The 13,737-nt window shown below is 48.2% G+C and overlaps 1 protein-coding gene and 1 pseudogene across 1 annotated transcript; one reads left to right on the top strand and one right to left on the bottom strand.

Moving 5' to 3' along the window:
• Nucleotides 1-4,479: 4,479 nt before the first annotated feature.
• AVPR1B (arginine vasopressin receptor 1B) lies at nucleotides 4,480-9,737 on the bottom strand. Its single transcript, XM_006215470.4, has 2 exons — nucleotides 8,763-9,737; nucleotides 4,480-4,855 (listed from the first exon to the last, which is right to left on the bottom strand). Exons 1-2 carry the CDS (start codon nucleotides 9,700-9,702, stop codon nucleotides 4,527-4,529), a joined length of 1,269 nt encoding a protein of 422 aa, XP_006215532.3. The 5' UTR covers nucleotides 9,703-9,737; the 3' UTR covers nucleotides 4,480-4,526.
• A 3,654-nt stretch (nucleotides 9,738-13,391) lies between these two features.
• LOC116285174 (ubiquitin-like protein 5 pseudogene) lies at nucleotides 13,392-13,577 on the top strand (annotated as a pseudogene).
• Nucleotides 13,578-13,737: the final 160 nt, after the last annotated feature.

Genomic DNA, 13,737 nt, shown 5'->3' with positions numbered 1-13,737 from the left:
CACAAAATTAAAGAAATAGAAAAAAAACTTTCTTCTTGTGATAAGAATTCTTGCGATTTACTCTCTAAACAGCTTTCATATGTAACATATAGCAGCATTCGTTATATTTATCATGTTGTGTTACATTGCTAGCACTTACTATCTTACCACTGAAAGTTTGCACCTCTTGATTGCCTTGATTCAGTTCCCCTCCCACAAACGTCCACCTCTGGTAATCAAAAATTTGATCTCTTTTTCTGTGTTTGTTTTTGAAGTATAATTGAGGTGTACAGCATTGAGATTCAGTTATATATATATATATATATATTCTTTTCCATACTCTTTTTCATTATAGGTTATTACAAGATATTGAATATAGTTTCCTGTGTTATATAGTAGGACCTTGTTGTTTATCTATTTTGTATATAGTAGTTTGTATCTGTTAATCCTAAACTCTTAATTTATCCCTACCCCCTCCCCTTTGGTAGCCAAAAGTTTGTTTTCTGTCTGTGAGTCTGTTTCAGCTTTATAAATAAGTTCATTTGTGTAATTTTTTTTAGATTCCACATGTAAGCGATATCATATGGTATTTGTCTTTCTCTGTCTGACTTACTTCACTTAGTATCCTAATCTCTAGGTCCATCCAAATTGCTGCCAATGGCATTATTTCATTATTTTTTACGGCTGAGTAGTAGTCCATTGTATAAATACACCATAACTTCTTTATCCAGTCATCTGTTGATGGACATCTAGGTTGTTTCCATGTCTTGGTTAGTGTAAATAGTGCTTCTGTGAACATTGGGGTGCATGTATCTTTTTGAATTAGTTTCCTCCAGATAAATGCCCAGGAGTGGGATTGCTGGATCACATGGTAACTCTATTTTTAATTTAAGGAATCTTTATACTCCTTAAATTCCTAGGCAGGAATTTCTATACTCAGGCCTTCATCCCACTGAAGGAACCACTTGTTCTTTGCCCTTCCTTGTCAAATACATCTTCCATGAACTTAAAGCAAAAGAAACACATGTTCAAGTATCTCAGGAGAACTGGGTCAAATGAGAGGCCAAGAATTTAGAACTTCAGAGAAAGTTAATATGGCTTTAGAGCTGGGAATCTGTGTGACTTTCCCAGTCAGCTCTTGTGGGTCATTTACTGCTTCAGACTCACTTCCAGCTCCATACTGCCACCGTGTGGCCCCAGGGCAAATGCCAGGTCACTCTTACTTCCTTTTCCCTCGTAAGTGGGTGAAGGGGTACCAGGAAGGTGGCTCCCCAACTCTCAACCTTCCCCCTGCCCCTGCCTTACTCAAGGAGATCACAATTTTATTTTAGCTTGCATACATCATTGTCATTTCATTGCCTATAGTAAACAAAGATGCCCAGAAATTTCCTTGTTGTTAAGGAGTCTTATTGGTCAATTTCAACCACATTTCTGGCTTCTGGATCCAAGAGTGAGCTGCTTTGGCCGAGGCTGGGGCTACGTAGCCCCTTGACAGGTAAAACATCTATTACATACAAGACACAGACAGAGTCATCTGGAAAATTCCTGACCTATACCAAACATAAAAGCCATTCTGAGAAATGCCCACAGTCAAGCAATTAACCTTCTCCTGCCATCCTCCGCCCCTCCCACCCCTTACCCCACTGCTTCCACAGGGTTCCAGGGGACTGAAGTGCTGTATTTCACAGCGTCCACAGGATAGCTCAGCCCAGGGACATCATCATTCAATTTCTCCTGGGCTGGGCTGTCAGAAATGAGAGTGACCCAGAGAGCACGGAATTTTCTTCTTGCTTCCCACAGGGACCCACCTCCCTGAACCCTAGCCAAGGTCCTTGTGCCGTTTCAGGATGTCTGTGAGCACTTCCTACAAGGACTGCAAAAGCTGTCATTCACAGATCCAGACACAATCCTGCCATTTCCTTCAGGAGCCTCCTGGAACAGGCCCCCAAGGTGGCCATCCCAGTGTCCAGTTGTCCCACTGGCCTCAACATCCGACAGCACCAGCTCTCTGGAAAAGATCAAGTATAGCCTTTCCATGGGAGGAACAGTGAGGGGCCCAAAGCCACCATCACAAGTAAATCCCCTCGTGTGATGCAAAGCTGGAAATATAATCGTGGTATTATTTGCTACTCTTTGCTATAGAAGGCATGGAGTGGACATGGAAGGGGCTCTGGCCAACCCTGACTCCAGGACTCCTCTCCCCTCTCTCCTTAGAGTCTTCTGGGCCCAGTGCCCCGGAAGTCACCCTCCGGATGCAATCCTGAGCCAGGCCATTATCTTCTCTAACATCAGAAGAGTGTTCTACAGTCTATGGCCTCACAGATCCCTCCCAACAAGGTGGGCATCCTTATCTCTGTTTAACAAATGAGGAACCTGTTGCTCAAGAGATTGGACTACTTGCCCACGTCAATACAGGTAGAAAAGAGGTGAGATCAGGACTCAAACCCAGGTTTGGGGATACAAGGCTAATATCCCTTCTGTCTCCCAGTCATCACGATGAGCAACGTTTACTTGGTACCTAGTATGGACACCAGGGTCAGGAACTGTGGTCTGAAGTGAGGGTGACTTATGTAAGCAGAGGAACAAGCAACTTCAACAGCTCAGGCTGGTGTGGGAGGCTCCTAAGCCCAGCTCCTTCGGGGCAGATGGACAGGGAAGGGGTGGTTGGACGTCAGGGACTGACATGAGCAACAGGATGCAGTGAAGAGAGACAGTGGGTTCCCACATCTCCCCTTGAGCCTCGGTCCCATTAGGGCTCATGTTCCACTCTCCATTTCTTATGTATTGAAAGGCTGGGATGCTTTGCTCATCCACAACACTCAGCTTAGGTTCTTTTATTTAAAGGAATTTAAGGGGTCTTCTTAGGGCTAAGTGGCTTCTTAAAGAAGGCACTCCTCCAAGCTTCCCTAGAAGTGGAGGGCTGAGTGAGTCTGTTCCCTAGAGCTGCTCTCAGGTGCTCTTAATTAGGTAAGCAACCCTACATAGTATGGGTTCATGGGCTTAGTGTAGTTCATGGGTGTACAAACCACCTACCCATCCACAGCCCTATTTGACCCTCATAATGAAGACAGCCAAGAATTAGCCGGCATTTTCCTGATGTTGGTCATGGTTGGTGGCGCAGTGGCAGAACCAGGACCCAGTTCTCCTGACTTCAGCTGATGCGCTTTCCACTGTCAAGGCCATCTCTCAGATTTGAACCAGAATCACGGTGGGGAGGTTATCCCATGGTATAAATCCCACTGGAGATAATGATGAACAGGACAAAGTCCCAGATTCTACCTACCAGGCTGTCTCTCCCGGCATCAGCATCACAGAATTGAGGCCAATAGTGAACAGTATGGCCATGGCAGAACCCACAGTCACCAGAATTGAGTCAAAAGGCGTAAACATCATTATGAAAATTCAACAATTCTTCTAACAGCCTATTGGTTAGAATATCCCTAGAGAAACTTTCACCAGTCTTGCCAAGTCATGAAAGGGGTAGAGCTGGCGAAGACCATACAGTTCATCTCTGTCCTGCAGAAGGCTGAGGCCCAGAAAGGGAGGCGACTAGCCCAAGGTCATACCTGAAGGCGGAGCCAAATTTCAAACTCTGGGCTCCCGCCTTGCTCATAGCAAACACGTGACATGTATGGAAGCTCTGAAGAGCCTCCAATAAATCCAGAGCCACGGCCAAGTCGCACTTTCTCAAAGGCTGTCTCCTCCATGCAGCCCCAGAAGAAGGAGCAGTGCGGGTCCCGTGAGGGGAGGAGAGAGAGAGACCGGTCCCTGCCACCTCTGATGCTCCCTCCCACTCGTATTTTTATTGTGACCATTTTCATCTCCTCCTTTCATCCCCTCTATTTCTCACACTCACTTGCAGCGGGGTCATTCCACTGAGAATATGCATCATTTGCCCCTGTCATCCACCCTGATTATAATGAAAGATGGACGGAGAGAAGGGAAGTAGCATTTGCAGACTTTCCTCATTACCAGGTGCTCTGCTAACCCTGCACCTCCCGGCAGCAGTCAGGGGGACATAGCAGGTGAACCCCCATCCCATTCACTTTTCTTCATTAAACATCCTCTCTCTACCAAAAAAAAAAAAAAATCAAGAATTCAGATAGGGTCTTCCTCACACTTTTTCACTCCTTCCCTCTCCTGGTTGAATGGAGATGTGCTAGTCAGGTTAGGTTGGGTCAAGCAACCAACAGAGGAGACCAACCTCTGAGTTCTTGCTGCCTGTGAACCCCAGACAGGACTGTTCTAGGCCTGACCCAGACCTGGGGCCTCACAACTACCACCTGGGTGGTCCCCAGACACCCCATGCATATGGTAGGATCAGGGGAGCAGTTTGATTTTCCCTGACTCCCAGCATGTGTGATTGGGAGCGAATGAGGGCACATACAACCAGGGGTAGGAGCAGCCATTCTGGTCTCCTCACCCTGCCCCAAACTGGGCTCCCCGAACTCCAGCCCTGATGCTCCCAGCATTTACGCCCAGTGCTGAGATGAGCAGAGATCCTCCACTAGCCCCTGTGGGCAGCGCCACACTCTGGGGAGCGTTTGCTAAAAGATGCCAATCTCAGTGGTGACATCCCCAACCACCTGCTCCGAGTCCTTCAGTGACTCTACGGGCCCAGGCCTCCCGCTGAGTCTGGAGCTGAGGCTGAGGGCGGGCGGGCCACTGGAACGGGTCAGCAGCGTGGCGCGGCGGCTGGACAGGCTGCCATTGGAGAGCTGCCGGCGCATCCGGGGCCGGGGACCCCCGCAGCAGGCCAGGCGGCGCAGGGGGCGTGGCCACAGGTGGCTGTTGAAGCCCATGTAGATCCAGGGGTTGCAGCAGCTGCTAAGGTTGCCCAAAAGCATGGAGATGGTGAAAGCCACATCGGTTGAATCTGCCAAGAGAGAAGCACTAGGATTACAGAGCTTGAAGGCACAAGAAAGAGAGTCCTCATCCCTGCTGAATAGAGAAGGAAACTGAGTTCCAGAGAGGACCAGGGACTCACGTGGAGTTCTATAATTATAACGGAGCACAGCTGGGACTCGAAACTGGGACTTCTGACTCCAGGGTCTTGCCTCTCTGATTTGCTTATTTGTTTGTTTTGTGCTGCAGGGTGCTGGCAAGAGCTGAAATTTGCTCCAGGTTGACTTTAGAGGTGTAAACATGATTAAGGACAGGACCAGCCCAAATAGGAGACACTGTCTTTGTTCTAAAACCGAGACTTTGAGTCCCTTAGTGGATGTAGACCTAAGATGAGGCAACTTCTATAAAGCATGCAGGGAAAATAACCATGACTCGAAGCTAAGTTCAGGCACCCCCAGCCCATTTATGTCATAGATATGGGTGCACATTGCCTGCTGGATTCTGCCCTCCTTGACCCCTTGGGGTCAGAACCACTCATTCTGCCATTCAGTCATTGAGCACATGAGTATCAACTGTGCCAGGCCAGTGCCAGGGACCGGGTAGGGCAATCGGTGGAAGCGGACGTCCCTACAGGTCCCATGATGTCATCTCCAGATGCGCAGCTTCTAGGTACAGGGCATCCAAGCATCCCGTTCCAGAGCAGTGCTTGTTTTCTGTCCTCAGAGATGATATCCAGAGAATGCACTGTCCTGTGGGGAAAACCAATTTCTCTCTTGGGCAGTCAAAATGTGAGAGTGCAACAACTCTGATAAAATTCCTCCCAGACACAATACTCTTTTCTGAAGATGAAATGAAACTCCTCATGCCAAGAGGAAAGCTGCTGGGATGGGCCCCGGTCTCCTGCTAGACGTACCACGGCTACAGCTGCAGCATGGGCTGCACACTGAGTTACCCGCTCTTCGGTGGAGGTTACAGAATCACTGAGCGCACTGCTGGAGCTGGAAGGAAACTTAAGCTAAGTCTTCCTGCTTTAAGGCAGCAGTCCTGCACCCTGCCACCATTTTGACCAACAAACTCAAAGGCAAAGTTCAAGTGCCTGTTCTGTAAGGTACCGCGAAAGCTCCAGAAATTCTGGGGCCTCGTATGCCTCTCCTGTGGGTGTGCTCTCCGTTGTGGCCACTCATAGTCCAAGAGAAGGGGAGACACAGGGTCAGAATATTTGAGATAAAACATGAATCATCAGATTGAGAAGCTGAAGGCATCTGGGCTTGGAAGGACAGGTTGAGGGCGCAGAAGTGAAGGTGAGGAGGGCGTAAGTGGAGGAGGGACCAGACTCCACAACAAACACAGCCTCCTTCAGTCTTGCCTAGGTTCCAGCCTGCTCCCCAGTTAACATTCTACCCAGGGGCTGCAGAAGACTTGGGAAGTTGCTTTGGCTAAGGGGTAGTATTCATCCCATCTGCTCCGTCGATGTCTATTTAGTGCCTAGGCCAGAGACTGAGGGGTTCCACAAGCTTTCTCACTTGGGAAGGGTCTATTTGATTTGTCCTCATCTGAGCCAGGCCCAGTGTAGGGGCTGGAGATGCGCCCTGGACACTGGAATCCGCAGAGGTTCCACCCCTCAGCCCTCAAACGTAGATCCACTATTAGTCACAGGCAGCTGCTGACTGCATCCTGGCAGACGCTCAACGGGGGATGGTCAAGGGCAGGGAAAAGGGCGAGGAGACAGACAGCCTTTCACCAAAGACCTGGGGACAGGAAGCCAAGAGGCCAGTGTGCTGTGGAGGGAATCTGGGTTTACTGGAAAGTAAGTTTAAAGTAATGAATGTCAGCCTAACTCAAAGGGCCCCCAAGAGCTTCCATTTTTCTGAAGGAGCACATTCTCTAAGGGACAAAGCTTTGTTCCTGTACTCCTTTCTCAGAGAAGCCCTTGGTAAGTTGTAAATCACTCTGCACATGGTCCTGAGGGACAGGCTCTTGACGCACAGCAGGCAAGCAGGAAAGCCTGCACTGGCCAAGCGGCAGGATCCCCATCTTTTCATAGGTGCCTTGATAAAGGGGTGAATGGCCATCTCACCCCACTGCCATCAGCTAAGCTGTGACTGGGAATAAAGCCACGCTATGGCTAAAGCTTGGCCCACAAAGACCTTGACTCGAGTCCTGGCCCCATCTCCTACTAGCAGTGGCACTTTGGACCTGTTATTTTACCTCTCTGAGTCTCAGAGTACTCAGACGTAAAGCAAGAGAAGGCCACCTCAAAGGAGCACAAAGCCTGAATGTACTTGGCGCTAGGAAGCCCTCCTTGCTTCTGTTCTGTGCTTGACGAGAGCAGGGAGGTCGGGATTAATGTGCTCATTGCTTAAAGGGTAATTTATAAATAGTCCCTTGTCCAGATTGATGTCCAAAAGGTGGCTAAGAAGGGGTACGGTGGGACTGCAATAGTTTAGTACTATTGTCACACTTCTCTTGCAGAGTTTCATGTTAATTTCTCATCTCTTGTTAATTTCACGAACGCCTTCCCCTTACTTCATCTCTCTACAAAAGCAAAGTGTTTGGCTTGAGTGTGTCATAGGATGAACAAAATGAGATTAGAAACAAAAGCTCAGGGAAGGGGGACCACTCCTTAAGAGCTGGTGGGAAGTGGTAGCCTGGTCTGCTGGCCAGTGAACCCTCAAGAAGTTTCCAGAGAAGCCTGTGCACAGGGCCTCCCACATTCCACTGGTCATACACCCTGAGATGTGCACAGGATGCAGAGTGCTGCGGAGCGCACCGTCACACCTTTTCACAGACACCCAGATAGGTCAACACGCACTTGTCCCCACGCCCTACTCTTCTTAGGGGAACAGGAACGGGTGTCTTTGAATATCACTCTCGAACATTTTGGCTTCCCAGGAGCCACACCTATCTTTCTGAGAATGAGATCACCTTCAAATGGCCTGACCATCCAGCAGCATCTAAAACTTAAAAGGCTGCTATCTACCTCACTCCAAAACAATGACCAGAACAAGGCCTCCCATGTGCCCACGGAACACAGTCTTCTTGGAGGGTCCCATTTTATTTTTCACATAGGAGGTAGGCCCCTCTCCTCATCACTTTCAGAACCAGGGTTCTGAAGGTGTGGGGCACAGGGTTCAGGAAAAAGACAAGGAGAGGGGCCTGGGTCCTACTCTTCACTTTGCCACTTTCTAGCTGTGTGACCTTGGGAAACTCACATTTCCTCTCTGAGCTTTTGCCTCCTCGTTTGTAAAATGAAGGAGGTGAAATTGGAATTTCAGGGTTGTACACTAAGGCTAATCAATTGGAAGTGGCTGTTGAAAAGGAGTTCAAAGTTGTGTTCAGGTATAAGGGGAAGGATGCTAAGAGACATAGTTCCTGGGCAACAAATTGCCATCCCGGACCAAATCATTTGAACATCCCTTTCAAATATCAAGCAACCTGTCAGTTGCTTGGCCAAATCTACTAATGGGCGTATTACAGTGGGGCCACATAGTATTTTACTTTTTAATTTTTCTCTCTTAAAAAATATTTTGAGGGGGATTATTGATGTATTTATGTATGTATGTATTTATTTATTTAATAGCGGTACCAGGGATTGAAACTTGGACCTTGCGCATGCTAAGCATGCACTCTACCATTGAGCTATTGCCCTCCCCCTGCCATATAATATTTTTAAATGTTTAAATTAGTTAACCACAATTTTAAATATGGAAATTTCACGTCAAAGATACTCACATGACATCAGCTAGCTGGTTGGGAGTTGCAGCTGCCCCCTTTCACATGGGACAGGCACATCCTTCTTAATTGCTTCGTTCATTTGTTACCTGCCTGGCCCTGGGAGCCACTGTAACCTCATTCTAATCCTCCTCCTCTCCCTTCTCTGCATTTTTCCACCTCATACTCTACCCCCAACCCTGGCCCCAACCAGACCACACACTTGCCTTCATCAGGAGCATTTTCATCCCACACAGTCCACATCTGGACACTGAAGAAGGGTGCCCAGCAGGCGATGTAAGCCAGCACAATGATGAAGGTCATCTTCACAGTTCGGATCTTGGCCCGTGAGATGGTGCTAACGCTGCTGACCCGAGATGGCAGCCCCCATGTGGCTGCGGCTGGGTCAGAAGGTGAGGATCTCTTCCAAGTCCTCCAGCCACCTCCTTCTACCCTCTGGGCCTGTGTCTTGACTTTTAGATTCTTACAGATTTCGTGGCAGATGAGGCTGTAGCAGGCCGTGAGCATGGCCACAGGTAGGATGAAGATGGCCAGAGTGGTCCAGGTGATGTAGACCCGTGGTCCCCAAGGGAAGCGAAAGTCTGCCCAGCAGTCCAGTACTCCGGAGCCCTGGATCACCTCTCGTAAAGAAAAAATGAAGACTTGAGGGATGCTGAGGATGGCGGCCAGCAGCCAGGGAGCAGCGATGAGTGGGTAGGTGGACTGGTTGGGCTGCTGGAGGCTGCGCAGTGGGTGACAAACGGCCAGGTAGCGGTCCAGGGTCATGGCCAGCAGCATGTAGGTGGAGGCGAACATGCTGAGCACCTGCAGGTACTTGATGGCCCTGCAGAGGGGGTCGGGGCCCTGAAAGCGGTAGGTGATGTCCCACAGCAGCTGGGGCAGCACTTGGAAGAGCGCCACGCCCAGGTCGGTCAGGGCGAGGTGCAGCACAAACAGGTGCATGCGGGAGCGCTTCTGGGCTGGCTGTCCCACGGTCAGCAGCACAGTCAGGTTGCCCCCGGTGGCCAGCACCAGGATAGTGGCCAGGACTCCGATCTCCACCTTGGCCAGCTCCTCATCCCGGCCCAGCCAGGGTGTGGTGGCATTGGGGGCAGAGAGGGTGCCCCTGCGTGTGGGGCTGGCGGTCCAAGGAGGCCCAGAATCCATGGTGGAAGTTTGCTGGGAGGGAAAAAGAGGAGGAAAGGAGGAGGGAAAGGAGGAGGGAAAGGGATGGAGGGGAATGTGCATGCAAGTGGAGGGGTTCAATGAATGAGATGACGTGGGGAGGGGAAGGTTTAAGATGGAAGAAAGAAGAAATGTGGGGATGACAGGGAGAAGGGTGAAACTGGGTGGAAATAGTTAAAAGGTCAGGGATAGAGAGGATGAGGGAGAATGAGATCGGGAAGGAGAAGATGCTGATCCCAGAGAGGGGAGGAGGAACCCAGGAGCGAAAGTGAGGAGTGGTCAGGGAAGCAAGGTGTCAGGAAGGGAAGAAAGGATGAGGCTGTGCACAGTGAGGCTTCTGGAAAGGAAAGAAGGCTGGGGGAGCTGGCACTACTCCCAAATCCACCCCAAATTCACTTTCTCCAAACTTTTCTGGAAACGGAAAGCGGATGTCGCTAAGCCTGCTTGGAGGCGCAGTCCGGGGCTTTGGCATGGCCCGCTAGGCTGGAAGCTCCAGCAAGGCCCGCGCGCACGGGCGGTCGGACAGCGACAGGCGGCAGCGGGAGCGCAGCGGCTCGGCCCCTGCGGGTTTTATGGGCTCGCAGCCCGAGCGCAGCGGCCCCTCGGCGCGCCGGTTGGCTCCTGCGGAGGAGGGCGGAGTGACACTCACAGGCACCCAGTTGGGGAGAGACCGAGAGGCTGGTTGGAGGAGTTGGGGTGGATGTCGGGGGAGGCTCAGGGAGGAGGGACAGAGCTGGCGGTGGACCAGGAACAGGGAGCGAGAGAAGCGGACGACTCGAGCAAGCACTCACCAGACGGTGGGACTCATGGACCCGTAGGCAGACATAACCTCATCTTCGCTGGTCCTGGAACCGTTGGACTGTCCCCCAAGACAGGTGCACAGCCCGGGGATGGGGTATGGCTACCCATCCACGTGGGAACTCTAAGACCAGCAGCGCTGTTGGGCGCCCCCTGTCATGGGCTCCTCGTTATACAAGAAGAGTCCAAAATCTGCCAGGGTGGCAGGTGGGTGAGGTAGGGCCCCAGACGGAGCCTTCAGTTCTTGGGAGGGACGTCTGACTGCAGACACTGGTGGGAGAGTTGGATCCATAAAGGAGGGGAGGGGGAAAGAAAGCGAGGACTTGGGCAGAGAGGGGGCAATAGTGGTGACAGGAGGAAGGTGGGGATGGGAGGAGTTAGACCCAAGATGATGAGACCGGTGGATGGGAGAATCTGCCTCTGAAGGGGAAGTCTTAACCCGCAGCCTCCCCCCCCCAACCCCATCTTCCAACAGCAGTATCCTAAAGGCAGTTAACCACCCTGTGAGGTAGTAAACTGAAGCCCATAGAAATTAGATGACTTGCTTTAGCAAGATCACAGAACTAGTAAAGCAGGAGAGGCAGGACTAGACCCAGTGTGCTTTTTCGAGAGCAGACTTGACTAATATCCAGTATATGAGAACCACTGGTGCAGAGGGTACAAATAAAAATAAACCACCAGCGCCCGGAGCAAGCCTCCAGTTCAGCGGACAAAGCAGTGAGTGGTACTGGTTGTAGAATTCACTCTATTTTTAGGTGCATATAGGAGGTGGATCACTGGGACTCTCCAGAGCAGATTAGAAGTTCATTAGGAGTGACAACAGCCCGGTCTACCACTCTCAGAAAGGGCAGGGTCCTTCATGGTGCCAGAGAGCCTCTTGTCTTGTCCTTTAATCATACCAGACCCCCACCCTTTACAGTATCACCCACACATCCAATTAACATCACATCTTGGAGAGTCTCCATCCTAAACAGTCTACACATTCATCTCCGCTTCATCCCCCTGCTGCAGTTCAAACACTCACCACTTCTCACCTAAAATACTGTAGCATCCTCCTTTTGTGCTCTGTAGCTGAAGCCCCAACTTCTCAAGGATTTTACTCTTTGTCAAAGATTATTTTAAGTCTCTTTACTGGATCATTCCCATCAGCTGGCAAACAAACTCTAGTGTTGTGCATTAAAAAATATGTATATATACATATATATATATACACATACATTTATATATATTTAAAAGCACACCTCAGACACTAGACCCCCACCTCCCACTGTTACAGTCTCTTCTCCTTCACAGCAAAACTCAAAAGGGCTGTCTGTGTCTGTCTCCATGTTCTTGCTCACAATCATTCACTTCTTGATGTATTCATTTTAAACTATATACATTATGTTTTTAAAATGTCCCATATTACATACATGATACCATACTCTATGTACCATTCTGGAACTTCCTTTTTAAATTCTATTTTATTTTTGAGATCTGTCCATGAGAATGCATTGGCTAGCTCTAGTTCATTCAGTGTAGACTGCATACTGCATACTCTTCAAGCATATGCATGTAACACATTTTATTTATTCATTACCCTGGGTTTTTTTTTTTAATGTTTTTCATTTTTATATATTTTTAAAGGTTATTTTCCATTGACAGTTATTACAAAATATTGGAGCTTTATTACCAATAGAGCAGAATTCCTTCCCCCTGCCCTCCTGTGGCGTCCCCTCCCCATGTTGTAAGCATCCCTGAGTGTATCTTACACTGAATAGTTTGTATCTCCCACTCCCCTGCACCTATATTTCCCCTCCTTCCACACTGGTAACCACTAGTTTGTTCTCTGTATCTGTGAGTCTGCTTCTTTTTTTGTTATATTCACTAGTTTGTTATATTTTTTAGATTCCACATATAAGTGATATCATACATTATTTGCCTTTCTCTGTCACTTAGCATCATGCCCTCCAATCATCTATGTTGTTGCTAATGGCAAAACTTCATTCTTTTTAATGACTGAGTAGTATTCCTGTGTGTGTGTGTGTGTGTGTGTACCACATCTTCTTTACCAGTCATCTATTGATGGACACTTTGATTGCTTCCATATCTTGGCAATTGTAAATGATGCTGCTGTGAACATGGGGGTGCATATATCTTTTTGAATGAGTGTTTTTGGTTTGTTTGGATATACACCCAGGTGTGGAATCGCCCAGTACCTTGTTTTTCTTATTTAGGTTATTTCCAGATTTTTTTTTGCTACTTATTTTTTCAATGCTACAATGAACATTCTTATATATGTTTCTTTGTGTTCATGTGTGAAAATTTCCCTCAGATGTACAACCAGAAGTATATGTTTGATATTAGTACTGTTAGTTCATACAATTCATGAATTTTCAATTAGATAGGCCCATATCTCAAAGTTTATCTCCAAATTTGTTGGGCTGATTCATTCTTCCGCCAGCTGCATTTGAGTTTCCTTCCCATCATCCTCATAGTCAGATTTTCAAATTTTCACCAATCTGATTGGTATGAAATAGCATCTCATTTTGCTTTTATTTTCTTTTTCTCTGATTACTAATTATTTGAGGTATCTTGCCATATATTTATTTGTTGTTTGGATTTCCTCTTCTGTGATTTGTTCATATCCTCTGCACAAATCTTTATTAGATGTTTTTACTTATCAGTTTGTCAGAAATCTCTGTATGTTCTGATATGAATCTTTTATGTATTCTAATATGTTGCAGGTATCTCCTCTTATCTGTCACTTTTAATTTTGTTTATAGGGTCATTTGTTACAAAGGAAATTTAAATTTTAATGTAGTAATGGTCCCAGCTCTGTCCCGGAGCGAGGAGGTTGTGTCGTTGGCTGATTCCGGGAGGTTCCAGACAGGATGAACAAGGTTGTTTGCAACAACTGTCTGGGGAAGAAGGTCCTTGTTAAGTGTAATATTGATGACACCATCAGGAACCTTAAGAAGCTGATTATAGCCCACACTGGCGCCTGTTGGAACAAGATCATATTGAAGACGTGGTACAGGATTTTTAAGGACCACATGTCTCTGGGGGACGATCCATGATGGGATAAACCTGGAGCTTTATTACCAATAGAGTGGAATTCCTTCCCCCTGCCCTCCTGTGGCCTCCCCTCTTCTCCCACCCTCACCCCCCATACTAGTATAGATGCTTGTTTTTAAAAACTCCTGTTAATAAAATAATTGCTGGTATTTGAGAACAATA

This window comes from Vicugna pacos, chromosome 23, assembly GCF_048564905.1.
Source record: "Vicugna pacos chromosome 23, VicPac4, whole genome shotgun sequence".
In the NCBI taxonomy this organism is placed as follows: domain Eukaryota; kingdom Metazoa; phylum Chordata; class Mammalia; order Artiodactyla; family Camelidae; genus Vicugna; species Vicugna pacos.
Note: the sequence above shows the minus strand (reverse complement) of the source record. Positions and strands in the feature narration are given on the sequence as shown.

Coding starts and splice junctions, on each gene's coding strand:
- AVPR1B (XM_006215470.4), bottom strand. CDS start 9,702: ATGGATTCTGGGCCTCCTTGGACCGCCAGCCCCACACGCAGGGGCACC. Junction 4,856..8,762: donor TGAAAATGCTCCTGATGAAG/GCAAGTGTGTGG, acceptor CTCTCTTGGCAG/ATTCAACCGATGTGGCTTTC.